This window comes from Chaetodon auriga, chromosome 1 (assembly GCF_051107435.1).
Source record: "Chaetodon auriga isolate fChaAug3 chromosome 1, fChaAug3.hap1, whole genome shotgun sequence".
Classification (NCBI taxonomy): Eukaryota; Metazoa; Chordata; class Actinopteri; order Chaetodontiformes; family Chaetodontidae; genus Chaetodon; species Chaetodon auriga.
In genome coordinates, this window is record NC_135074.1 from 20523361 (window position 1) to 20548779 (window position 25419).

General features: G+C 40.9%; 2 protein-coding genes across 9 annotated transcripts in view; both read right to left on the minus strand.

Moving 5' to 3' along the window:
• Positions 1-12310, minus strand: part of plekha7b (pleckstrin homology domain containing, family A member 7b) — a 66016-nt gene extending 53706 nt beyond the window's left edge. For all 8 annotated transcript variants that reach the window (XM_076728961.1, XM_076728936.1, XM_076728988.1 and 5 more), the window contains exons 1-3: positions 12004-12310; positions 11821-11897; positions 11649-11706 (exon numbers count right to left, since the gene is read on the minus strand). In XM_076728961.1, coding sequence (XP_076585076.1) covers positions 11649-11706; positions 11821-11897; positions 12004-12086 — 218 coding nt within the window. In that variant the 5' untranslated portion in view covers positions 12087-12310. The remainder of the gene's footprint in view (positions 1-11648; positions 11707-11820; positions 11898-12003) is intronic.
• Positions 12311-17409: 5099 nt separating this feature from the next.
• Positions 17410-24461, minus strand: LOC143324318 (poly(A) polymerase type 3-like). The gene is made up of 18 exons (XM_076736687.1): positions 24283-24461; positions 23916-23982; positions 23721-23802; positions 23275-23384; positions 23114-23167; positions 22891-23002; positions 22625-22714; positions 22165-22303; positions 21767-21839; positions 21536-21656; positions 21263-21347; positions 19812-19865; positions 19479-19598; positions 19143-19249; positions 18816-19057; positions 18300-18461; positions 18095-18186; positions 17410-17419 (listed from the first exon to the last, which is right to left on the minus strand). The coding sequence occupies exons 1-18, from the start codon at positions 24459-24461 to the stop codon at positions 17410-17412; spliced, it is 1899 nt and encodes a 632-aa protein (XP_076592802.1).
• Positions 24462-25419: the final 958 nt, after the last annotated feature.

Genomic DNA, 25419 nt, shown 5'->3' on the forward strand with positions numbered 1-25419 from the left:
AAAGAACATTTACTCGAGTACTGTGCACAAGTGGAATTTTAAGGTGTTTTTGCACTTAGCACTCCACCACACTTCCTGGACATGTATAACAAAGTTGCTAGTTACCTTGCAGTGTATGGTTTTACATATGAAATGTTGTAGATTAAACTATCCAGCAATATAGTATAATAGTAATGCAGTAATAAGGCAATAACATGTATATGTAATAATGTAACACAGAGAGGGAGACGGTCACTCTGCTGCACAATGAGTACTTTTACTTTTGATACTTAAAGTGCATCTTTCTGTTAATACTTACCAACTCTTACTAAGATTTACTATAATATACTAAGAATACTTTTTCCACCACTGCCCAAAACCAATAGCATGAGCATGAATAACCTGTATGACCACTACTCAACACATATCCTGAATGGAAAGAACTGGGCTTTTTATCAAGCCTATATAATAAATAGGCATACATACACATAATGAATAAAACAACATTTAAACAATTAGAATAGAATTTATTATAGTTTTCAATTACAAAAACTGAACAGGCTTGCCTTCAGTTGTAAAATAGGCCATTGTAAAGACAACAGTGTCCATCTCAGTGGTAATATACGTTCAATTCATCCTCCTGTTCTTCCTCTATTCAGCAAACTCCAACTGCATCTCTATAGCTACAAAGTCCTCTCATTTGCTGCTACATTGCTACTCACCAGTTAGTGACCAGATGTGGAAAGGAGTAATTCCAATTCTGAAGTCTCAAACATCCAAATCTGTCCTAATTTTGAACAAGACCAGTAAGGCGTGTCCCTGTCTGTCCTCTTAGCATATGGTAACTGAGCCGGTTTTAACTGTGTGCACTGTGCCAGGTGGGTGTGCTAGGAAGGGCACAAGCATCAAATAGGAGTATAACTGCTGTTTCAGCCCTCTCTCTTTACTCGATCACTCAGTAGCACCGCCAGCACTTACACTACGTAGCTCTACTTAGCTTCTCCAGGGAGGAATAAAATGATAACGCTCTAATGTTGTTCAGTCCTTACGTAGAAGATGAAGAAGGAGGAAAGGGGAAGGGCCCAGCTTGCTAAGAAACTCTGAAGCCGCTACTCTTTCCGGTGACCACAGATGAGCGATATTCACCTCACTGTGTTGGCCAGTCAACGTAAAGTGCTGACCTTGGTCTCTGACTGCAACCAGAGCCTTCGGTCTCGCCCCGAGTCCTCTCTATCAGATCACATCCCAGTCAGCTATGGAGAAAGGGAGAGAGGATGGAGGGCAGACTATAGCTGAGTGGCTGGCTCCCAGTTGCTGCAGTGGCAGTTCAATAACCAACAGACAGACATATAGATAAGAGGAGGGGGCTGGATGAGGGTGGTTTAGGTCGATACGTACGATGGACAGCCGGGTCAACATTCATACCTCACTCTATCATCTACTTCCACTGCTGTCAGCCTGGCTGTATGAAGCTATACACACTGTATCAATCCCAGATCAAACCAGAAAAAAAAGACGGAGCAAATATACCACAGGTGTTAAACTGGCTGACTAAAATTAGTCAAAAAGGCAGGAAACACTGTCACGCACAGAGCTGACGCAACAACACTTCAGTCAAATACAGGATATGACTGAAAAATGATTAATAGACTAATATGATGGGAAGGTCAAACATTTATGATTCAAGCCAGAATTGAGTCATGTAGTTAAATTTTAATACATATCATATCTAGTAGACACAAGCCCGCACAATAAGGAAGGCTTCAGTACTAAAACCACTACCTGCATTATCAGCCTTGATCTAAAAAAAAGACAGAAACAACTGAGATTGCATTTGACTGTCAAATACACAAAGACTCAATAGCACTATCTAGTGGTGCCCTCCAGAACAGCACTTAATGACAAACATACTGTACATGTACATGCTCCACCACGTCTCAGTGACAGACAGATGAAGACGCACATCGCCAATGAGTCGAACTGTTACAGCGACTTGAACACGTCCAAATATAAAACATGCTGTCACTCTGTGCACCACGCCTTTGCTGCACGATCCAAGCTTTATCTCACTGACTGATTGGACCGATCACATCGTAAAATGATCACAAATATTTAGAATAGTAAGAAAAGGAAAAATCAATCAGCTCATGAATAAGGAATCGGTCTTGCATGTCTGCACTAGAGCAAATTAAATCTGATTGTTTTGTGAGAATTCACACAGCTGTGTGGTCAATGTGTTCAATAAAAGCTGCAGTGAGTGAAACTGCCCTCACCGCCAGATCCGCTCTCACCGGGAAGGGCCCGACGGGGATTTTTATTAACCTTTTCCACACTCAATAGTCCATTAATGGAAACGGCAATATTCAAGCAATCCACAATAAGGAACATTTTTCAGAGTTTGTACCCTCTGCTGTGTTAAGGAATATGTCCAGTAAAACACTACAAAGCACCTTGAGTGCTACGAACCCACAGTTCTGCCAAGTGCTATGCTGGAAAAAAAAGTTGCAAACTATCTATTGGTTCTAAGAAATATAATTAAATTCCAATCAGGACATGCTGCATTCAGCTCTCACAAGACCAGAGAGCACACAAAAATCAGGTGGGTTTAAGGTCGTCTTGTATCGAACAAGTCTTTGATTCCTCCCTGCACTGACCTGATTGATCCAGCTGAAAAAGCAGCAGGGACATATCAACACCTCACAAAGTCGTTGGGCTGAACGTGTTGGAAAACATTTGCCTATTCTGAAATTCCAGCAGCCATGGAGAAACATTATCAGTCATGTTTCTGGCCACTTGATGAATTGAAGTTCAATATTCATGGTGGGTAGTTCTGGTCCTTAAAACCCCCTGAGGGAAACACTCCTCTTTAGCTCAATGTGCCGCTATGCTCACCAGCGAGTTGCTAACTGTCTCTGTTTGGCTTTTGATGCTGGGCAGGTAATGTGCAGGTATCAGAGCTTGTTTGCTGAAAACAGGCGACAACACTGATGAAAGTGGTGAGATTAACTCAAAACAGTAAAACCAACACAATAACCTGAAAAAATGCAGCAACACTCATTACAGCTGGGAACATTGCAGCGTTGGGTGATATTCTGTGTGGGTTTGTCACTACGTCTGATGCCTTTCACATCACACCAATTCATGTGACCCATTGCTAACATAAAAATATTGATTAGAGCAGCTTTAACAGTGTTGTTTATGCAACAAAACACGATAATCTATAATCTATAAACTATAATCTTTATGATAGCAAAGGGCCAGTAGCTGCTTCCCTTTTTATCTAAATGTAAATTTTTCATGCCATCACACTATCGTGTATTAGATTTTCTGCTGGTGATGTGAACCTTTCACATATAAATGAGCTTTTTTATTGCTCATCACTTTTACACCAAACACTGGAATATTTGGACAGAATAAAAATGTCTCAGGTCTCAGATTTACTCCCTAGAAAGACTTTCTCTTTTTATGCAGCATCCATCTTCCCCCTTTTGTGGCTGCTAACTAATCACTTCTCTCCTCACCCGTCTGGTGAGATGAGAACAGTGTGGGACCGGCTTCTCTCTGCAGTGGCTCCAGTCACACTCAGGCTCTGACAGAATGCGGCAGGAAAACTGTCATCTGAATTCAGTCAGAGGGAGGTGTACAAACTCTTTCTTTCTTCCAGAGAGGCAGCTGAAATGACTCAGGTGCAGTACTTTTCTCTTTAACAAAATGGAAATAAATGACAATAGAAAAAGAAAGTTCTGCTTTTGTATATGATTAGATATTTGTCAGCTGTTTGTTGCATGCCAGTCCCATTTGCTGTACTTTACCTTTGCATGTTACAGGTATCCAGATTGTAGTAGCATTGTATAAAGACGGCATTTCTTTTACACAAAGCCAAAGACAAAATTTCACTGTGATAATACCACCAAACTGGTGTTACCTTGTCTCAATCTCCTCCTTCTCCACACTGGAGAGCTCCAGCTCAGCAAGCACCTGTGTTTCACGATCGGCCGAGTCACTCTCCTGGCCAATGGGCAGGCAACTGCAACAGCAGGTCCCCATCCCGGCTCGGGCATCTCCCCTGCCCTGGTTCTGCTCTGACTCCTGCTGCTCCAGCTCTGACTGGTAAACCTGCTCAAGCTGTCTGGACAGCGAATGACTCATTCTAGATAATGTATATCATCACACAGAGCACACCTCAGGCCCGCAGCTCTTAATGTATTCATTCATTGCAGGCTCCCAGGGTTAAATATCGCAAGTCCAAACAAGGCCTGATGGAAAGCTTCCTGTCTATTCTGCAGCACAAACGCCCGCTGTACCAGACTATCAATCTACCCTTTGTTTTCATCATCTTTATTCAGTCCGCTGCCTTAACCTCCGACTCTATTTGTAGGCTCCGGCAGTACTGTACAGTTTGTGTTGTTTCACTGTCACAAGCCTCGCAATAAGTCAACTTGGACATGATACTGACAACGCAACTCAATTTATAAAACATTCTGGCCTTATGTGAAAGTTCATGGCACCCAACAAGCATGCAGAGAAGATAGATGCACAAACATAATCGCTGGACAGGATTTAAATGTGGTACAAGGATCTACTGATAATGACAAATGGTCAACATAAATCATGCTACAAGAGTGAGAGGACTCGCTACCTCACCAACAGCCCATTTGCAACTCCCTGGCCATGAATCCTAATATCAATTTCAGTATCCCTGCATCTGATGCTAAAAATGCTGTTCACACATGCACTGTTAGCATCTTCACAGGATTAATGAATCATGCTTCAAGCCAAGGTTGTGTCTACGCATGTCTGTCATAGGAAAATGAAGTGTTTGCAATGTTCCATGTAGTTCCTCTGCTCAAATCATCACTTTCTCGTGTAAAAAAAAAAAAAATCATGAGCATGTTTTGAGAGCTATTTTTAGGATGTTGCAAAGACTGGCAAAACCACATCTTGTTGCTATTCTCTTGACCTTGAAATGCATTCAGCCTGTTCATTTAGTATTTTCATTCCCTGCACATCACACATGGTGCAACGGTGGAACGAGAAGGAGCAAATCGGGGAGTTAAATTAAAATGAGGAGTGCAAGCTATTTTATTTTGTCCAAAACCAGGACTTTGATGCTGTAATAAGAACGAGCAAGGACCAGATGTGTTTTCAGCTCGTCACTCATGAGATAATTGCTCATTTAATCAGCAAGTACAAATAAAATGCACGGTGATGACGCCTCAATCACAGAATAATGCAAATAAGAAAGAACTCTGAATATATTCTCCAACCAGCAGCTATTTTTTATGCATACAGGGAATCTGTCTAACTTGACAAAGCATTTCCTGCAATGTGTGTTAGCCCCCGTCATATGATAACACCCCTAAAATCACATTTCTGTATTTTGCAAAGATGAGACAGGAATAATCTGATGCATCAGGACTTCTCCTGTCAAGAATGACACAACGATTTCAGAGTATCTATTTTCAGCTGAAGGTCACTGTCTCAACAGCTTGAGGGAAGGTAGAGAAGCTGTGTCTACACGCAGGCTCACACAGAAGAGACTGCAGAAGTGATGTACATGTAATGTGAGCCAAATGATGAACACCATGTCAGGACACAACGTTGATACAAAATCATGGAGGCGGGAAAGCTATCTGATGATGATGAGCGTCCTCCAAATAAGAAAATGTCATCAAATGAAATGAAATGGGGAATGAGTTTAACATCGGAGGCAGTATTGTCCGTACACTATACAGACATATAGAAACAGATTGGCAAGATTGCTGGTAAGTAGCTTATTGTGCTGAGCTACATAAATTGCACAAGTTGGTACGTGACCTTTCAACATTGTGTGTCGGCTCTTGGAAGCAAATACACGAAATCATAATGCAGCTTGATTGCTAATTTGAATGTTAACGTGCGTGTGCTGATCTTGTGCTTATCAGGCATCTCTGCTGTAAACAGCAAACTGTCAGACAAAGGAAAAATGAAATCAACAGTAACAGCTCTTCTCAGTCTACAAAGAGGAATAATGAAAATTCAGTAAAGCCAGGATGTATTAAGCTTTACGGAAATTATTTACCCTAACAATGCTTTAAAAAACAGTTCAGTTCCTCTGCAATGCAAAGGTGCATAAACTACACTGACAGTGCTATCAGATGTATGGTTCCTACAGCGCTCTGTGGCGTCCTGTGGAGGCGGTCCAACGAGCACACCTGGACCTTGTCGACAGGAAAATTGCAGAACAAATGCAACACTGTGTGTAAGGTGTGCTACAGCAGTTTCTCACAATAACCATTCACAACAAATAAACTGGCAAAGTGTAAGAAAAAGTGAAATTACTTGAGTCCTCAAGGGCCGAGTTGAACCCAAGTATGAGGGCAGAGGTATGAATATGTAATTAATATTTGCCCACTGCAGCACACGTGCCGTAGAAAAGCTGTGTTGTGGGATCTTATTAAGTGCAACATCTGTTTCAATTGGATAAACCCAATGACATACCCAATTTCATTAATTCCTTCTTGCCTGTAACATCTGTGCACAGTTTATACACGGGCACTCTCTCAGATAGCCCAATAGATTTATAGATATCATTTTCCATGTTGGTACAGACAGAGGACAGCAGTGTTCATCAGTGAAGCTGAACAGCAGCCTCACTGTTTCTGTCAGCCTCGCCTCAGCTTTGCTGAAACAAAAGCTTTTGCACTGATCCTTCTCCCGTCCGCTGCCTGTGGCGGCAGAGCTCTGTGTGATTGGTATGCAGTGATGTGTTTTCAATCTTTCTTCATTACTTCTCATGGCACTCAACAACGATTTCCAAACAATGCCCCTTTACATCCACGCTCCTTTGAGCAAAGACAATCTAACAGCAGTCAGTCTCGTATGCAAGACCCAGAGGAATTTTAGACTAATGTCTGTGAATTATGTCGTTAAGCTTCAAAATGTTACCAAAGGATGAAGTCTGAGGTCCCATTCTGAGTCTTAATCTTAGCATTGACCATTTCTGAGCAGGTCACTAGTGACTTTCTGCTGCTTCTTTGAAAATATATATATATATAAACCTGTCTTCCTACCTGAGCCCAAAGGATGCTTTCAAAGTGATGTCAAGCAAAACTCATGTCCTAAATCCTAACAGTTGTCTCACACAGAACAGCCCCGCACAAAGAATCAGAAGTTTCACCTCACTACAAAAGTTTCGAAGTTAAGGGTACAATATGACAGCTCCAAAAACACAATGTTCCCCAGTCACTCAAGTTAAATACTTTTTTGGTATTTGAGGAATTCTGACATGCACAACGGCAACCCTACACATGAATATCTTTCATGTTAAAAGCATCTAAAATCTGGAGGGCAGAGGTCATTTGAAGAACCTCTGGGCTAATTTGTGCCCTGTCATTTTGGTTATCGTGTTTTGAACTCAGCAACAAGGTATGGATTTGCTGTCTTGGCAGAAAAAGAGAGCTTCGTTAAGACAGCCTTCAGATAACAGCCTGCAGGGATGCCAAACTTCTTTTTTTTACCCCCTATTAAAATGCCTCGCTTCAAAACTCCCAAACCACCTCGTGGCTAATTAACTTTACTGTCCTGATCAAAATAGCCAGCTCGTTATAAAATGCAGCACAACCTAAAAACATAACAAGCAGCAGGAGAATGGAAGATGAAACTCCCCTAAATCTGAGATAACAAAGTATTAATGGGGTCATCGCATCTGAAGAGTAAATAGCATTTTTTTTGGTGACAATCTATGTGAATTTTATATCAAACACTTATTCCTGGACTCTCCTACAGCATTGTAAGCCCATTGAACAATGTGAACTGTGTCCTCAACAGGACACCATTGTACCTCAGTGCGGCCTTTTTCCCCTCAGGGAGCTATAGAATTGCACATATCTTATGCTCAGTGAGTGCCAGTGATGTGATGGAGAGTAAGCCTGAATCTGAACTCTTTACTTGGGGATAACTAAACTATGATGATAGAAAAATATGACATAGATGAAACAATTAGTGCAATAATCACTTTGGTCCTTAGTTTTTTGTTTACCTCCATGTTCATGGATCTGTGTCTAATAGTTTACATTCTTTCCAATTGTTCTTCCAGTCGTGCCATCTGTTCCAAATAGATCTATCTAACCATGCATTGAGGATCACGACAGCTGAGTCCTACTAATATAACTTGAAAAGAAAGCTCAGCTGTAGTCAGACTGTACCTAATTATTCAGTATGTTATGAATATCTCATTCCCACACACGTCTTTTTTCAGCCGTCTTTTACTGTCCGATTCCTTTAACGGACATGCATCCATTTACCTCAACACACAGGCACAGGCCTGTCTCATCGGCAGCCTATCATGCAGCAGGGATTGAAATGGGATGATTTTGGAAGATGATTTTTCGAATTGGGTCACTTCCTTGGAGATTTGACAGACGTACGACAGCCAGAGACTCTATTTCAATCTGCTGCCACAGATGACAACAGACCTCACCCATTAGTTTCGACAATCTCCTCCCCCTCCAGTCAACACAGTTCAGTCTATTAATGGGTTAATCTGAGGTTGCATGTGACTGAAACTGAAAACATGTATTAATAATAATATAATAATCCATCTTAGTCTGAGCCAAGATGTTGAAAAAAAAGACTCACACTGTTGGAGCATCCAAAACAAAGCACTGCAAACATTACACTGATAGTTCAGGTAGGCCTTCAGCGAGGTGTAAATGAATGTGAGTTTTTCTTCTGAACAATTGTTCCTTTGTGCTCCACCTCGGCTAAATTCCACCATCAACACACGACCAAATCTACCGTTGTCAGGGCAGCGCCATGTGGACTTCAGTCCTGCTTGACTTAGTTCCTGGACAGCTGAAAGATGAGAAGAGATGGATAGCAGTGGTTTATCAAAGAAGCCACTTAGTTTGTGCTAAAAATCTGATTGTCCACTTCAACAGAGCATGAAGTCTGATGTGGAAGTGAGAATGAAACAAAGAGAGCCATGATTTGCACTTGGGAGGAAAAAAATAAAGTCACCTAAACTCAACGCTGCCTGGGGTTGTCCCTGTAGTATTAATGGGGATTTTAAAAGGCTGAGTTGTCGCCAGTTATAAACTAAAACTAACACCTGTGATGGTTTTAATGGTCTGAAATACGGCCACAGTCCAAGGTGTCCAGTTCCTTTCCAATTTTTCTAATATGATTTTCAGGATTAATCCCTCTGAGCTGCGGCCATCTTCAATGTCTTCAGTGTTTGAGTTTTGCCAGCTAACATTAATAACCAAAGAGTATCTTGCACCAAAGCTATAAAGATATTCCTGGAGAGTAAGCTGTTTTTAACATTTAATCTGCCAAACCAAATCATGTTTTTAAGAACAAAGTAGTAATGAATTACCCAGGCCTGCGTACCCACTCATAGCTTAATTAGCTGAGTGCTGGAGTTAAAAGCCAGGTGAGCTTGACACAAGCGACACCTCCTGTAATTACCCTGTAGACACATGGGACAAATACAGAAACCTGGCATCCGGGTGTGCAATAAATCAAATAAACCACCAGAGATACACTTCTCACAATGAGAAAATGACAGTACTCCATCACCAGAGAATAGTCACATCAGCATTAATTTCCCCCACTGAGCTGTACAATCAGCTGCGTCTTGAACTGATTATCCACATGAACACTAAACTTCAATATGGGACTTCACAGTCGCACTCTTCAACACTTAAAGACCAATCAATTTGTCACATAGGAGCAGAATCAATGTATTTTTTATATACACTTATACCTGGGATGGCTGAAATAGACATTGGTATTACTGATCAATATTACAGCATTATCTCAATATCTATATGTTACAATTTACTGTCAGATTTTTGCATAAAGTTAGACGATAAAAGTCCAAACTTGTGTTCATTTTGACTGAAGCTGGTATGTGTGAACCCTGATATCGTTGCATTTCACAAAACAATTAAATCATGAATACAAACAATCACCCAATCCGGCAAACACCCAATGATTTGACTGTCACGCACCAAGAGAACATGGGAAGATGTCGGCTGTGCTCAAGATAAGCTGAACGGTACAAGAGAGCAGTCTGGTGTGTGTTCCTGTCCACTGTTTGACTCCAAGAAATTAGCCCTCGAAAAACAAAGCGGCAAGCAGGGAGCAGGGGCAAAACAGGATCCTTCCACCAAGCCAAGTGGGCAACACATAGCCCAATGATTTAACAGCCTTGACATTTAGGCTCCCATATATCACACAACTTCACAGTTGTATTGTTCTCACTTCTTAGAGAGAAAAAGTGTGTGAACAAGGGAAACACAACGACTGCCTTTATTCCACGTATAATATAAGTGTCAGCAACAACAAATTTGTAGTTGAAGCCATTTTATGTCCTTTTTCAAAGCCCACATCTTTGGGTGCCAGAATGTCTTTCCAAGTGGACGAATGCATTTGTTTGGCTCAGTGAAACCTGTGTTTAGAGACTGTAATCCATGCTTTTTTATGGTATCTCAGTCACAGTTTTCTGAGTGCAGGTATTGCTAAAATTAAAAAAATATATATGTGCCTTTGTTGTTAATTCAGTGCTGCAAACTGGTGTTTGCATGTCATTGAGCAAAGACCTCTTATTAGTAACTATCAACCCTCGAGAGACTGCAGCTATGGGGATATAAAACCTCACCATACAGGCCTTCTGTCTGGAGCAAATGGGGCAAACTAAAAGGGCCATGACAGGACTACGGGTAGTGGAACTACAAAACCTTAAACAAGCTACAGTGGGAGGAGTCATTGTGATTCACAATGATCCAGCGCCAATGAAGATTTTGTCCCCTCTTTGTTTTACAGTAGGCTTTCTGTTTGTCGTTGTTAGCCGGACTTATCTGATTGCTTCCAGCATTGCTTGCTGCTTGCTCGCGTGTGCAGCCGCAGACCAGAATCCACACAAAAATCAGAGGCGTAAAACACTGCAGATGGAAATGCAATTATAAAGTGTACAATCCTTGAGTTAGTGAACGTAACAGACGTGTTGGTGTTGAGCTGATGGCGTGGTGCCTTTCACTGATTTTCAGCCTGAATCCCAGACATGTTACTCTGTGAAGGACGTGAAAATCTGAAGGGAAAAAAAACTTGACACTGCGGTCTATGACTTTGTAAATCCTGTCCTCTTTGCTTCAATAATGCAATCATGCCATACATCTCTGTCACCACATGGTCACACCCTTCTCCTGCAACCTTTACAGTGCCAGCACACACACACACACACACACACACACACACACACACACACACACACACACACAGGCTGTACACCTATCTAATGGAGAGAGTGGAGGTCCTGCATGGAGGATGTGAGGAGAATTTTAATAGCCTTCTTCCTGTCCTGCTAAGCACTGCCACTTTCCATTCACACTGCAGGCAGAGGTAATTGGTTTCACCTATCCGATGGGACCCCTGTGTGTTAATCCATACGCTGGTGCGTTCATGTGTCATTTCTCACGTACGTACCGTGACTTTAAGATGAAACAGTGTGTTTGCTGCACAGGCTTTTAATCTAGTTTGAGTAGCAGTGTTTGGCGTGTCAGAACTGCATAGTGACAGAAGGGAAACGAAATCCTTTTACACACAGCACTTTGAAACGACACAAGCAGCTGACGGGATCACATTTTACACGGACAAACAACGACAATGCGCGCAGAGACACTCACTTGATGAAGTAGCTGGCTCCTTCGTCCGTGAAGCCCTCTTCCCATCCTCTTGGCAAATCTACAACACGGGCAAAAAAAAAACACATTGAACGACCCGCCACAGACAGAAAACACACTGTAGCAGGAAAAAAGTCCCCTCGGTGTCCTACAAATCAGATCATTTGTCGCGTACCTGATCGTATCATATGTCCCGAGTTAACAGGTTCGCCCGTGCGTGGATGTAGCCAAGTAGTGCTACGAGTTTTATCACTGCAAGAGAGACACCTGTTACTGAACGATAATAAAACCACCCAAATCCTCCACGTTAATAATGCCTCGACAAGAAGCAAGCGTCGAGTGGTAAAAGCCCGCTCACTTAATAAAGAAGACCCGGCCATCTCTACAAACTCCATACGACCAGTGGTCAGGTAGGGTGTCCCGTCCGAGAGGTGCCGCCATGATCCCTCCAACTCGGCTTGTCCCCCCTCTCCCTCTCCGCAGACTTTTCCAGGGGAGCCCAGATAGAAACCACCGCTAGGGCTGCATAGTTTTTTAAAGGGGAAGAATACCAAAGTGAGTCCACTTCCACGACTCGTGTTTTTTTTTTTAATGGACTTTGAGCTCGCGGAAAGCGGCGAACCGGTTCCCACGAGTGACAGGCTGGTGGGTGAAGAAAACAAAGCTCAGAGCGGCACGAGAGAATAATGAATGAAGCCCACTGCAGAGGAAGGCAGGGTGTAGCCGCGAGGGTGGAGGAAGTTGCTGGATTAAAGCTGGAACTTGAGGCTGGGATAGTTCAGGACAGTGATGTTTGGCACGCGCATAAAACAAAAATGAGGAAAAGTCACTCTAGCCGAATTCTGCACGAGCAACGGACGCAAAAAAAAGCAAGATTTTAAAGGATATTAGATTATAGGAACATCTCAATTAAAGCTGCTGCAGTATGTGGAAATGTAACTGAATGAAAGAAATACAGGAACCCATCATCCTCACATATTTTATCACTAAGGCTGACAATGTGAGACAGGTGGCAGCCATGTCTGAGGAGTGTCTTGCTTTTGCGATAGCCCCCTAGAAACTGAATTGATTTTATAGTAATGTTATATGATTTGTCTTGTCCCCTCAAATAAAGAATGACAGAAATTCCCTTATGTGTATGGTTACTGTAGTACTGCATGAAGATGTGTAAGAATGGAAAATATAGCACTACAGTTAAGACCCAGAGTATGCAAAGAGACTATAAGCAGCGTACTGTGTGTGCGGGGGACTCATATATACTTCATGTAAGTATGTCCGTGCATTGATTGCATAGCATTGTAGATTGTACTGGAAGCATTAGATGGAGTTTGTCAGCCTCAGATCACCTTCACTGCAGTCACACGTTGAGGGCAGAGAGCCATCCTGACCATGACACATTACAATAATGCTTACACTGCATCAAACAGACCTGCCCAATTTACCAATGCTGCCCATAAATTTCACTAGGCCTGTGTGAGGGCAGGCAGCGTTCAAAGTCACAGTAGTGTTGGCACAGGAGTTATTCTGCTGAGGCCGAGCATCAAGAGACGAGCTGCACGGCTTCCCTCCATCCTGCCATGCTCTCTTGTATAAATCCTTAATCATTAATACAATCCTCTCCATGTAACATTATGTGATTTAACTGGGGAGGATATCCTAAGAAAACTGTCAGACAGTCAGAGAAAGATAGCAGCAATACCTGACCATCTTGTGTTTCCTATGATGTGTATGTTACAGTAGTCTTAAAAGTGTCCTAAAGTGTGAAATACTACTGTATGTGGTGCACATCAGTGAGCAGAGAGCAACAAACATCTGTCAACATCATAAATATTTGATCTGTGATTCCCTTGTGGGGATGCTTTGATGAAACTCCAGTGGTTTAAGGCAGTGCTCTTCAAAGAAAGTGAGAGATAAAACATTTCCTTTAGAAAACATTACAGTGCTGCCGCTGTGCAGAAACCAATTCACTGTAAACCTTCGAAAGTCTTATCTGCCTGGCAGAAGAGTCAAAGAATAAAGGGATTTTCTTGGCTCTAGTCTGTTTCTAACCTTACATATACTGTAGGGTCTCTGTTCATATGGGACACATAATAAGGCATTACTTACTAAGTAAATGAGATCTACAGACAGGTGATGAATTAAATAGAAAAACTGAGTAGAGACGTAACAAATGAACATGCTTCTATACCGAACACAAGGGGGCGCTGAAAGGTTTATGAGTTTTAAACTGATATGAATCATATGCTCTGATTTAATCCCAATTGGCAACCTAAGGCAGCCGTGTTAGACAGTGCCCTCCACCACCATCAGTCAATTAAGGATCGTTAAATCTGTTGTAGCCGCTGGTACAATCGAGACACGCGTTAGGAATGTAGGTTTTTCCTTTAATTTCACACTCATCTGCAGTTTACCTCAAGAGAACAAACCAAATGTATTGATCATGACATGCTTTATTGCATCTGTCGCAATATGAGAACAGTACCACCCAGCTGCAGCAGATCCGAGGAAGACTGCTCCATTTTAGGAAATACATGTTCTGTAAGGTCAAGCAGGGACTGGCAGAGATCTGCAATGGGCATAAATATTGTCTGGATTAATCGCTGTATTATTGATAAGGCTGTGCTTTCATTTGGTGTCATTTGAAGCACAATTAACTTGTTGTGTGTTCTGCATCCAGTCAGCAAAATGAAGCACGGGGTAGCTGGAAGATCATACATATACTGCAGTGTAATCATCTGGTATCCTCACTCAATTGCTACCATTTGACCTTGCTATGATTTATCATCATCCCCACTAAACGCACACCGGCTTATACATAGTAATTTACACACAAATGCACACATTGTTGATGCGCAGTCCAGTGCAGCTCTGCAGTATGGTCTCTGCTGCTGCTGATTCCTGCCTCTCGGCTGCCAGAGGCTCACAATGCAGCAAGGTGACTCAATGTTATTGTCTTCTCCTCAGAGAGCCTCCTCCTGCTGAATCACAGCTTACTAAAGGTGCTGAGTAGAAAATATAATAAAGATTCTCTTCTTCTCTTCTGATCCGACTTTCACCTCTTCAGTTTGGAATAGTTTGGGTCCTAATCTATCTGGCAGATTCCAGTATAGGAGATCAATATCGTCTTTTCTGAGTGCATTTTTCAAGCTACTCCTTAATCCGAGCAGGGAACGGTATATAAATGAGCATACACAGGTGTCTCAAAGTGCATGACTTATTAACTGCACTACAGCAATATTTAGGCAGTACTCTCCAGTTTATTATGCGGCACATTCAATCATCACATAGTTGTTGATTAAAAAGAAGTGCTGCTCTTACCCACCTGCTCTAGCTTTCTTTCACTTTCTGTTCGTTATAATCCAAGACAATGATTAATTACCTTCCAGCTCACTGAACTTTTACACTGACACCTACAGGGCAGGGATGTTATATTTAGTCATAAGCCAACTGATCCACATAAAAATTATATTCATTGTCTTGCTATACTGGCCAAGGCTTATGAATAGTCTTTTTCGAGTTTTGTTCTAGCAGCCATATTTCCAGCAGAAAGCCAATGTTTTTATAACTCCTGGGCAACAAATTTACGTCCTTTAATGTAGTTGGTCCAAGTAGCTGAAGAGAGAGTCTGATTTGAACAGTTTAAAGCTTTTAAAATCTGTGTTTTTATGGATTCTTATGGATCTCCTGTGTCTTCCAATCGGTTGTATCTCATTCAAACACTTTACAGTGTACCTCTCATTCACCCATTCACACACAGTCATGTAAAGATGGAAAAAATGGGTCAGTGGACACTTTGACATCTGGGTTCCAACTGTCAGTGATCTGTCATTAGTGGATGATCTGTTGTACCCCCTGAGCCACAGCCATCCAATTATTAATCAGTGACAATGTGGGGTTTTGTACGGTGGCCCAGAGGGTCAAAACACAACGACACTTGAAATGAGGTGCAGAGAAGGATGTAAATCCAGCACTGTCAGAAATCCCCATGGTGACGGGGGTAAGCGTCAGGGCCAGCACATAGATGGGTAGGGGGACCAGAACAGCTCATGGCGCTCCTCGGAGACTGAAGCTCCTACTGTAGAGGTAACGGTGCCACAGGTGGAGCAACAGGAATCAACTTCAGTCCCGGGAGGGAGGTGTGATATGTTAAGTGGACTGACAGGTTGATGCTGCTAAATGGGATTCTTCATGAATGGAAATAACCTTCCTGACAAGAGCTGGCAGGTGAAATGATTCAGTTACTCACCTGCGCTTTGCAGTATGTTTAGAAAATTGTCCAGTGGCTTTCAGTTATCATTGTTTTTAAGCAGCAAGTTTCTTTCATTTCAGTTTCATTTCAGTCAGATTAACACAGTTGTTTTAAATTGTCTTCTTGACATATTTATTTGTCACCATACGACAGCTACAGCAGATGGGAGACTAATACTTTTTGTGAAGATGGTCATGTGACCAGTCACAGGTGAGCACATCGGTGCACACTGGAGGTTTTTTTTTACATTGTAAATGTGAAAAAAGAAGGAAAGCTAGAGCAGGACCTTCATTCCTGCTGCTGTCAGACTGCTCAACAGCGTCGGTTAATGTAACACTGTGTTGATGTTGTTGCACATCACAAACCCACTTTTTGCACCACTCTATTGTTTATGTCATCATATGCTAATGTTCATTACATCTGTGCAACTTGTGCAATATTATATCTTTTTACAGAGTATATTTGTTTTTACTGTGCAATAGCCCGATGCACTGTATTCTCTTATTCAATTCAAAATCCACTGAGCCAGTATCACAACCCAATATTTCTTAGACCCTTTTGCATATAATGTACGTTGCCAGGATAGTTGATTTTATTTTCTATCTTTTTTTACTTGTCAGGTGAGATTTTACTAATACATTTTACCTGTCACAATCACTGAGCTAATATTTTTATTTCATGCTCATTAACTTCTGCTCTCAAACAGTCTTGTGTGTTTCTGTTTTCTTGATCTCCTTCACTCTTCTTTAAGGGTCAGCTTTTCTTCGGTCTTCCTGAATTCTTTGCTGGTTATGCAAAATCACTGTTAAGGGACCAACTTTGCTGCCAGCAAGCAAAACGAGATGATAACGAGAGAAAGCATTGGTCAAACCTGATCATCGGTTGTTTACCTTGTTTCTGTTTGTATTTTTATGATGTTTGTTTTGCTCTTTTGCTGTCATGAAGTATCTTTGTGTTGAACACCAAGACAACTAAATGACACTGACATTACGCAGCGCAGTATTGGTAAATCTGTAAATCTGGGAACCCTTACTCTATGCCGGCAGGTTGAATTATAATTTTTTTTTTTGAAACTTCATTTAAAAGGAGGATGAATTTTCCATCGTACAGGATGACATGTCCTGCCACCCCTCCTGGCAAATATTGCACCACAACAACACAAGACTCACAATGTTGATAATTGCATTGAAAGATGTATATTATGGTAATAATAACAAGAAAATGACAATAACAATAAGAATAATAACAAATATATAATAATAATAACAATAATAACAAAATATATTATAACAACAACAACAACAACAACAACAATAATAATAATAATAATAATAATAACAATAATAACAATAATAACAATAGTAATAATAACAATAATAACAAAATATAATAATAATAATAATAAGAAGAAGAAGAAGAAGAAGAAGAAGATAAGAGTAAGAATAAAATGTGGAGTATGGAGCAAAAAGGTGACCACTTGATCTTCAGGCTTGTCATCAAGGCAGAAGTCCTCCATTAGTTACGCCTGTAAAAGACACAAGAAGGAACAGAGCTGTAACACTCACAAGTTCATGGAGTAGCATGTAACACCCCTTCCCTCAAAAGGTCACCCATGGGTGCCACAAAAATGGTATGTAGAAAGTGATCAGCTATCATGTGGTCTACACAGTACAAAGGAGCAGTGAAGGCATACATTGTGGCATTTTCAGCTTCATATGTGTAAATGTGCTACTTTCGTAAAGCTCAGTGTGACAGATCATCCTCACAAATACATCACAAAATTAGAAATCAGCACCTCACTGCTATTATCTAGCTATCTGTCTTCAAAATCCTTATTTTCTTTTCGTGAAGACTTGACCACTTCTAAAACAATCACTGAGGGTAAAGATTCTCCCTAAACTCTGATCTGCGTCAGGTTTTGTTGTCACAAAGTGACTCCTCTTTGACATGAGTGTCTGTGTACCCATCCCTTTGCTTGAGTTGATTGAGAGGTCAGCAGAAAGGCTTCACTGCCCTCTTGTGGTGAAAAGATATAACCTTCATCCAGCTCTATCTTACAACAGGCCTTCCATGAGTCTCAACATGAACACTGTGTGTGAGGATGTCTGTCATATTGGGTGTATGACAAGGTAGGAGAGAAAAGAAATGTGTGTAGGTAGAGGGGAACTGAGAAGTTTCTATTCTTAATTCTGTGCTGTACCTGACAAGCGTCAGTTTTATGGGCTGTTTCACCGCTGGGACAGGCTTGTTGGGGCAGAGAGGCAAGTCAGAGAGCTCCACAGTGGGCAGACTCTGAGAGGGAAGGAGCAGACAGTGAGGTTAGGCACAGATAATTAATATCTTTAGATCACTTTAAGTTCAATAGTGTGTGTCAACAGAGCACCGTCCAAGACAGTTTAGCATACCAGGTCAAGTTTGACTTTTTTGGCCGGTGGCTCAGACTCAGGAGTGCCAGGTCTCTTTGTGCTTTGTGAGTTGGCACTGGGAGACTGACTCTGACAGAGTGAGATCGCTGAGGAGGACCCATCAGACGAGGTGCCTTTAGTGGATGGAGTAAAATATGATGCCTGTAACGGTACAGAATGAAGAAAACGTTATTTTCTTGTAAGAATCTAAGCTAGAGCTTGGTTGATGCAGCTCATTTTGATTTGCATCTTACCACAAATAGATGGCATGTTAAAGTAACAGGAAGAGGAAAAACGCTTATTTGCGTTTAAGGGGCTATAATAAACTAAGCTAAGCAGCTGCAGGCTGCAGCCTCATATTAACTGTACAGATACAAGAGCAGTTTCAATCTTCCCAAAATATGAAACAATTCCTTTAAAATGACAGTGCTAACATTTGAGACAGTTGAATCACATCAGAAACTATTTAAACTGAGATATTTCCTCATCAGCAAAGCATGGAACGGTTTGGCATACCTTGTCAACTCTGCATCTCTTCGCTGGCATCACAGCGTCAAAAAAGCCTTTTCTCTTTGTGGCTGCTTGGACTGTGGTGGCAGCTGCTGGGTGAACGGGCACTACAGTGGCAGAGGTTTGGTTGCTCAGTGCAGGCTCCGGTTTTGGACTGAAAACCCAGCTCGGCTTTTTCTTCCTGGCGTATGTGGCAAAGAGATTCATTCCCTCTTGATGTATTTTAGTCTGCTTTGCCATGCCGTACACTGCAGGAGCACAAAAGTATGAGCTATAATGTCCCAAAACATTGTTCCATTTACACTGATTTTAAAAAGGAAAAAAACAACATACTTGTGTCAATGAAGGTCATGAGGCTGATGTTCAGGTCTTTTGTGATGCTTTTAGACTCCTCCATGTTCAGCAGAAGCCCGATGTACCATGTTGTGCTCAGTCCCCCTCTGAAACAGACAGAAATACTGAATTAAAGCAAAACACATCTAATCACCATGAAAGCCCGTTTTTAATAATTTTTGCTGCTACTGAAAATAAATGGCATAAGAACAAAAAAACGGTCATGAATTCATAGAAACGGGTAATGTGTTAGAAATGAACATTAGCTTAAGGGCTAATGCTTAAGAGAAGTCCTTGCTATAATTCAAATATAATCATAAAATCACGTGTCCCTACTTGTCTTTGTCGTTCAGGGGTGCAGTGATGGACGTTTGGTTGATGTGGGCCAGAGAAACGATCCTGTTTCTCTCCAGAGATCCCACCAGGAGTCTGATCTTTGACTCCAGCAGGCCAACCCTAACGAAGCCAACAAAAGACAATTTTCAGGAAGAGGAAAGCACTACAGTAGGTGGAAACTAAATATTAAAGCTGTTTCCCCCCTCAAACAGAACCACATGCATTAATAACAAGTATTTTAACCCAAAGATATAAGATTGTCTGCAAAAATGTCTACATGGGCTGTGATTTTCTTAAACTTGGCTTCTTATTTTCTTTGCTCGGTGTACTCACCATTCAAGATGCTGCTTCTCTGTGGCTGAGGATGCTTGCAGCACGGTGTAATGCCTTAACACATAAGAAACAGAGCAACGTCACAGCATTGTGCCTTTGTGTACAGGCTACGATCTGACCACATTAATCACATTTCCTGTTTTTTAAAATTTTAAGTAATTTAAAGCAGACCAAGCTCCAGCACACTGAGTAACATCATGAAACAAAGATGGATACTCGTCTTCATTGTATCGCTATAGACTTTAAATATAACAAGGCTATTTTAAAGGATCAAACCTATGTTGACCGTGTTAAAATGAAGTGAGCCCTGTAATCAATCTGTTTGTTTCAGGCTAAATCTCAACAAGACGGTTTTAAAAATCAGCATCATCTGTACACAACTGCCCACTATCGTCAAGGATACCGTCTGTTCTGACCGTCCAAATGTTAAATCATTGAGTTAAAAAAAAAAGGATAGTTCTAGTTTTATTCAGCGAAATGAGAAGAGATCAGAACACACGTCAGATTTATTCATACAGAACAATATAATAAAGACAAGAGAAACTCCAGACTGGTCCAGGAACAACAGATTGAAGTCAAACAGCACATATTAAAAAGCTTAACAACTGATTGAAATCTCCAACAATCAACTTCTTAAATCACTTAAACAAGCCTCAGTCCATACTTGGAATTAATGACAACAAACAAGAAAAACGTGGTCTGTGCATCCATAAAACAACCAGCATTTTACTATTACATTTAAGTCCAAAAGTGCTTGTTGAGGGTTTAAAGGCTAAACACAAGTGAGCAAACATCTGACTGACTAATAACAGCAAACAACAAAACCCAGTCTGCACCTTCATTTAAAAACTGGTGTTCAACAGTTATAATCAATTCAAATTTAAGTGAGGGACATATATATCACAAAAAACAGCAAAAAGAATAACAGCAAATATAAAAAAATATCTGTTGGCACATTGATTACACAAAAGGTTGGCACAAAACACGGTCAGTTTACACAACAAAAACATGTCAGTTTCATGATGCAGTGCACAAAGGGTCTGCGTTAAGCAGTTTACTTTAAGCAAAAATCACAAAATAAACTTAAAAACCGATTCATGAACGAAAAAGGACAATCTGTCAAAACAAGAGAATTCAAGTACACATAATTCAGAGGAAGATGTACAATACAGTCCATAAATAGTGCAAAATGTGAACTAAATCATTTGTTTGATAAAACAGTTTTGTAGGAGTACAGAAATCAGCATTTTCACAAAATTACAAAAAATTACATGACAAGCACATTCATATATTCATTAATAAAATAAAATAAATATAAAGCTCTGCCTTCTTTGGAGGCACAAAAGGAAAGTTTTATCAGGAAAATAGAAATATCAAAACAATAACAACAATGTGAGTGTATTTTGAATGTGGCAATCCACATTTTCATCTGTGGACAGCTTAGTACATACTCGTATTTCCCAAAAAAGTCTGGACTTTCAAACAGTTTGGGCCAGTCAGCTGTTTTCCTCTGAATCTCCTCAGCGATGGCGTGACCTATGAATGAAGAGGGGAAAGCTTGTTGAAGTCATGATCAAACAAAATCCAGGCTTTTGTTTCCAGAATAGATTGGTGGTAGTTTTCTTGAAGTGTGTTGAATGAGTTTTAATTGAGTGAAGTTAACTGGTCCACGATGCAGGCAGCACTGTGAGCATTTGGTGGATGTCAGCTGAGTGACTACATACCTCGATGTATCTCCTCCATTATAATGGTGAAGGTGGAGGGAGACACGTTACAGCTCGTGTTTTGCTGTGGGTACGTTGGAGTGATGATGGGCATCAGGTGGCAGCGGTCGACTCGATTAAACTGGAAATGCACAAGGAGACAATATTTGCAGCTTTCCTGTACTTTTGGGTAAGGTTGATAACTATTAGACTGACGTGATTTTATATCTGTATATCTATATATTTTCTTACCTTGGGATCCCAAAAAGGAAGGTTGAAGCGGAGGTCTTCCACTACCTTCAGACGGACTGGGATTGGCCACTCCCTGACACAGAACAACATTTTCAGATCTACTGATCCTCATTTGCAATTTTTACAAAGCATTCACACACAGCTATATTTTCAGAGTGGAAGAAAACATCTCAGCACTGACTGTACATTTCATGTCAGTGTATACTGTTTATTAAATATGTAGTGTGAAAATAGAGAGCAAGCTCAGTCTGTTTTTAATGGAAATAAGGCATTAACTAGAGCCACTCGTGATCACTGTAGACTTTGACTACAGTGGCTCTTAGTGCCAGCTTACTTATAATGAACCCAGTTCAATGTTTGATGCATTTTACAAGGGCACCAGAGAGGGGACAACTCACCACATGGAGTAGACTTTGAAGAATTTGGCCACCAGGGTGGACGCTGTGGCGTTTGGGTACAGTTGACAAATCCTGGCGACCAGTATGGCCCATGACACGCCGCCCAAGAAGCCCAGTGCATTAGAGTAAATGTTGCGTCCTATATGGAAATAAGAGGACAAGAAAAACGATTCAGATCTCCAGTTCACAACGTTACCAAATGTTAAGAATGATCTGCCCTGATTTGCTTCAGTCCACTGCCAATTGAGTTCTTAAATCAGTGTTATCATATATATAATATACATGTGTACATAATATTGGTTACCACCTGGTTACCTGTTTTATTTCACATTACTTCTGAATATGATTACTACAATTTCAATTTTTACTCAAAAATCATGTACAATTAGAGGAAAGTGAATACAAACATGTGGCAAAGCAGATTAGATAATAACACTGAAATCACGTGTGTTGCACTCACGTTTGGCCCACAGCTTGATGGCTCTCAGAGTCACCCTGAAGGTGTGAACGTTGGGCACCTGCCTGAGGATCTCCTCTGAAACTCTGTAGCCTACAAAAAACACAGCAAGATACAGATTAATATAGAAAGTCACAGCAAAAAGGATTGACCACAAATACACAAAATGGCACACTGTCATACATCGCAAACACTCCTGACGAGTACAGCTGTCAGGTACTTTTACTGCAAGATTTCTGAGCAGTTGTGCTCTATAATCTGATGCTTACCATTGACACTCCTGGCACAGCGTTTGTCCATGTTGCACAACAGTTTGTCATCGAGGAGGCTGAAATTTTCAGGAATGCTCCTCTGTGACACCAGGGCAAAGATTAAGTCAATCTAGAAAATAGCAGGTGAACAAAAATCATGGTGAAGACACATGCCAACAACACTTTAATTGAGGCATACTGCAGAAAGCAGAGTTGTTCCCTTTTTCTCACACCAACTTACCTCAATCCCTTCATAGGAGAGTTTTATGACTGGGACAATCGCCTCTGTAATGGCCTAAAGACAACAATATGGTCAGTCACTTGTACTGGGGAGAGAAATGTCCTTTAACTTGTATGATAAATATAGTATGATATATATAATGAACCACTTAGATGGCTCACCCGTATGTCTTTAACCTCCTTCTGAATCTTCAGCTTCTCGAAGAAGGAAGTGAAGAAGTCTTCTCTGGTTATGAATCCAGGTCCAACACAAAGGACATCAACATCAGCGCCTGTCAAAACAGCACAGATTCATGTGAGAGGAAAGTCCACATTTAAATGTGTCATGGTGCTCTGAACCGCTATCTCCACTGTCTATTTTCAAAGGAGGTAACCCACCACTGAAACAACCTGTGCTGTGTGTCCCCTCAATAAAAAGAAGCACTTGTGAAATTTATGGCTCACAAATTTATCACACAGCAGCAGCTTCACATATACTAAGCTACTGTGAATGAACAAAGTTTGATCACATGTTATTACTCTATTATTACTGGAAATCATGAGCCACTGTGAAATACAAGCTGCCACAGTCCTGACACACTCTCACAGCTGAGGAAGGAAAAATGTACCTTTGGAGTGGACGTCCAGATGAAAAGAGCCAAATGGAAAGATCTTGCCTCCGACTTTGGCTGTCACTATTTCAGGTACATTCTAAAATAAACAAAAGTAATACAAAAAAAAAGTGTTATCTCTGCAGTAATATGTGTTCAGTGTTATATTTGGAGTTACTTTTGAAATAGCAAGAGATGAAGAAGATGTCTTACCATTCGTTCACAGGTTTCTTTGAGCCACTCCTTATACAGCAACTCCAGTCTTTTGATGACCTTCTTTCTGCAAATTAAGTATAAAAAGCATTTTCAAATATCGCTATTTCTCTGAAGCAAAGCATGTTATGCTCCCTTCCACCTGTGGTCTACCACTTGCATTAACCTCAGTCACTGAGGATGTTGCTGTTTAAGTGATTTCTCTTTTTGCAGTTATAACCAACCCAAGTAAGAGGTCTGAACAGTAGCACAATACCCAAGACAGTGACAAAAACACACGAAAAAACAAAGTATTTTTCAGTCCTACCTCTCCAAACTGTATTAATTACAACATGGAAATAGTGGGATGGAAAAAGATGTATCGTACCTGTGAAGAAGCTGCACGCTGTCCTCATATACACCACATGACTTGATATATTCAGTCAGTTTCCTGGTCTGAATCAAGTCATCCCCCTCAGGCAGAGCCTCACTGACAGGACAAGTGATTCCGTACCATTTGGAGGTGTTTGGTGGAGCTTGAGTCTCTATTTGGCTGAAAAGGGACATTTGCTTGTTAGTGTATTAGTCATACAACAGTCATCAAACAACAAATACATAACCGCATAGGCATATCAAGACACCGCAAGTTGAGCCTCCTATTGTGCTAAGAAATTTGAAAGAAATTGTGCAAACTAATTACACAACTGCCATCATAAGTTATATATCACTAACAGTCAAACTATGAACCAAAACAAATTCAGCGAGGACTGTAAATTTCAGATGTCCCGTGTGGACGGTTTAGCTAGTTTCCGTCCGTAAATCTAAAAAAAAAAAAAAAAAAAAAAACAACATACTTACCTAGACATCATAGTAGACAGTTTAGCACCTTTGTGTTTGTAAAGAGTCAGAAATATCGTACTTTCTGCTAGCAAAACACGTCTAAACAGTTTGAAAACCACGATACAAATGCTGCGCATCACGCTGAGCGGTTGGCTAATATAACCTCTGCGAATTTGGAACTAGAACGCTCGATGTGACGTCACCTCACGCGCCGAATCTTAGAACGATGACACGTGAGGTGGAGACAGGACTAACACGTGACTCTAAACCGTGCGGGTTGTAACGCTGGATTCATTAAAAATGGGCACAGTTTGTTTTCAGAAAAGGTATAATAATACCCAATGAAGTATTTTATCGAAAAATACATGTTTTGCTTTTATTTGAGTGTTTTTTATGAGCGATATTAATATTCAAACAGCGGTTCCTTCGTCAGGTGACCAGAGTAACGATTTCAAAGAAACGCTGTGTTTCTCCCTGTCTGCTGGATGTGTAAATACGCAGCAGTTTGTTAAGAAGTGCACCATATAAACAAATAATGTATCAGTGTTGCGTTTATAGCTTGTTTCCACTGCTCCCCAGCGGCCAAAAACATTAATGCGGACTTAACTTACGAATAAAGCCACAGTGTTGACTTCCACTGCCACGATCAATTTATTAATTCATAAATTGACTTTTCCCACCACGT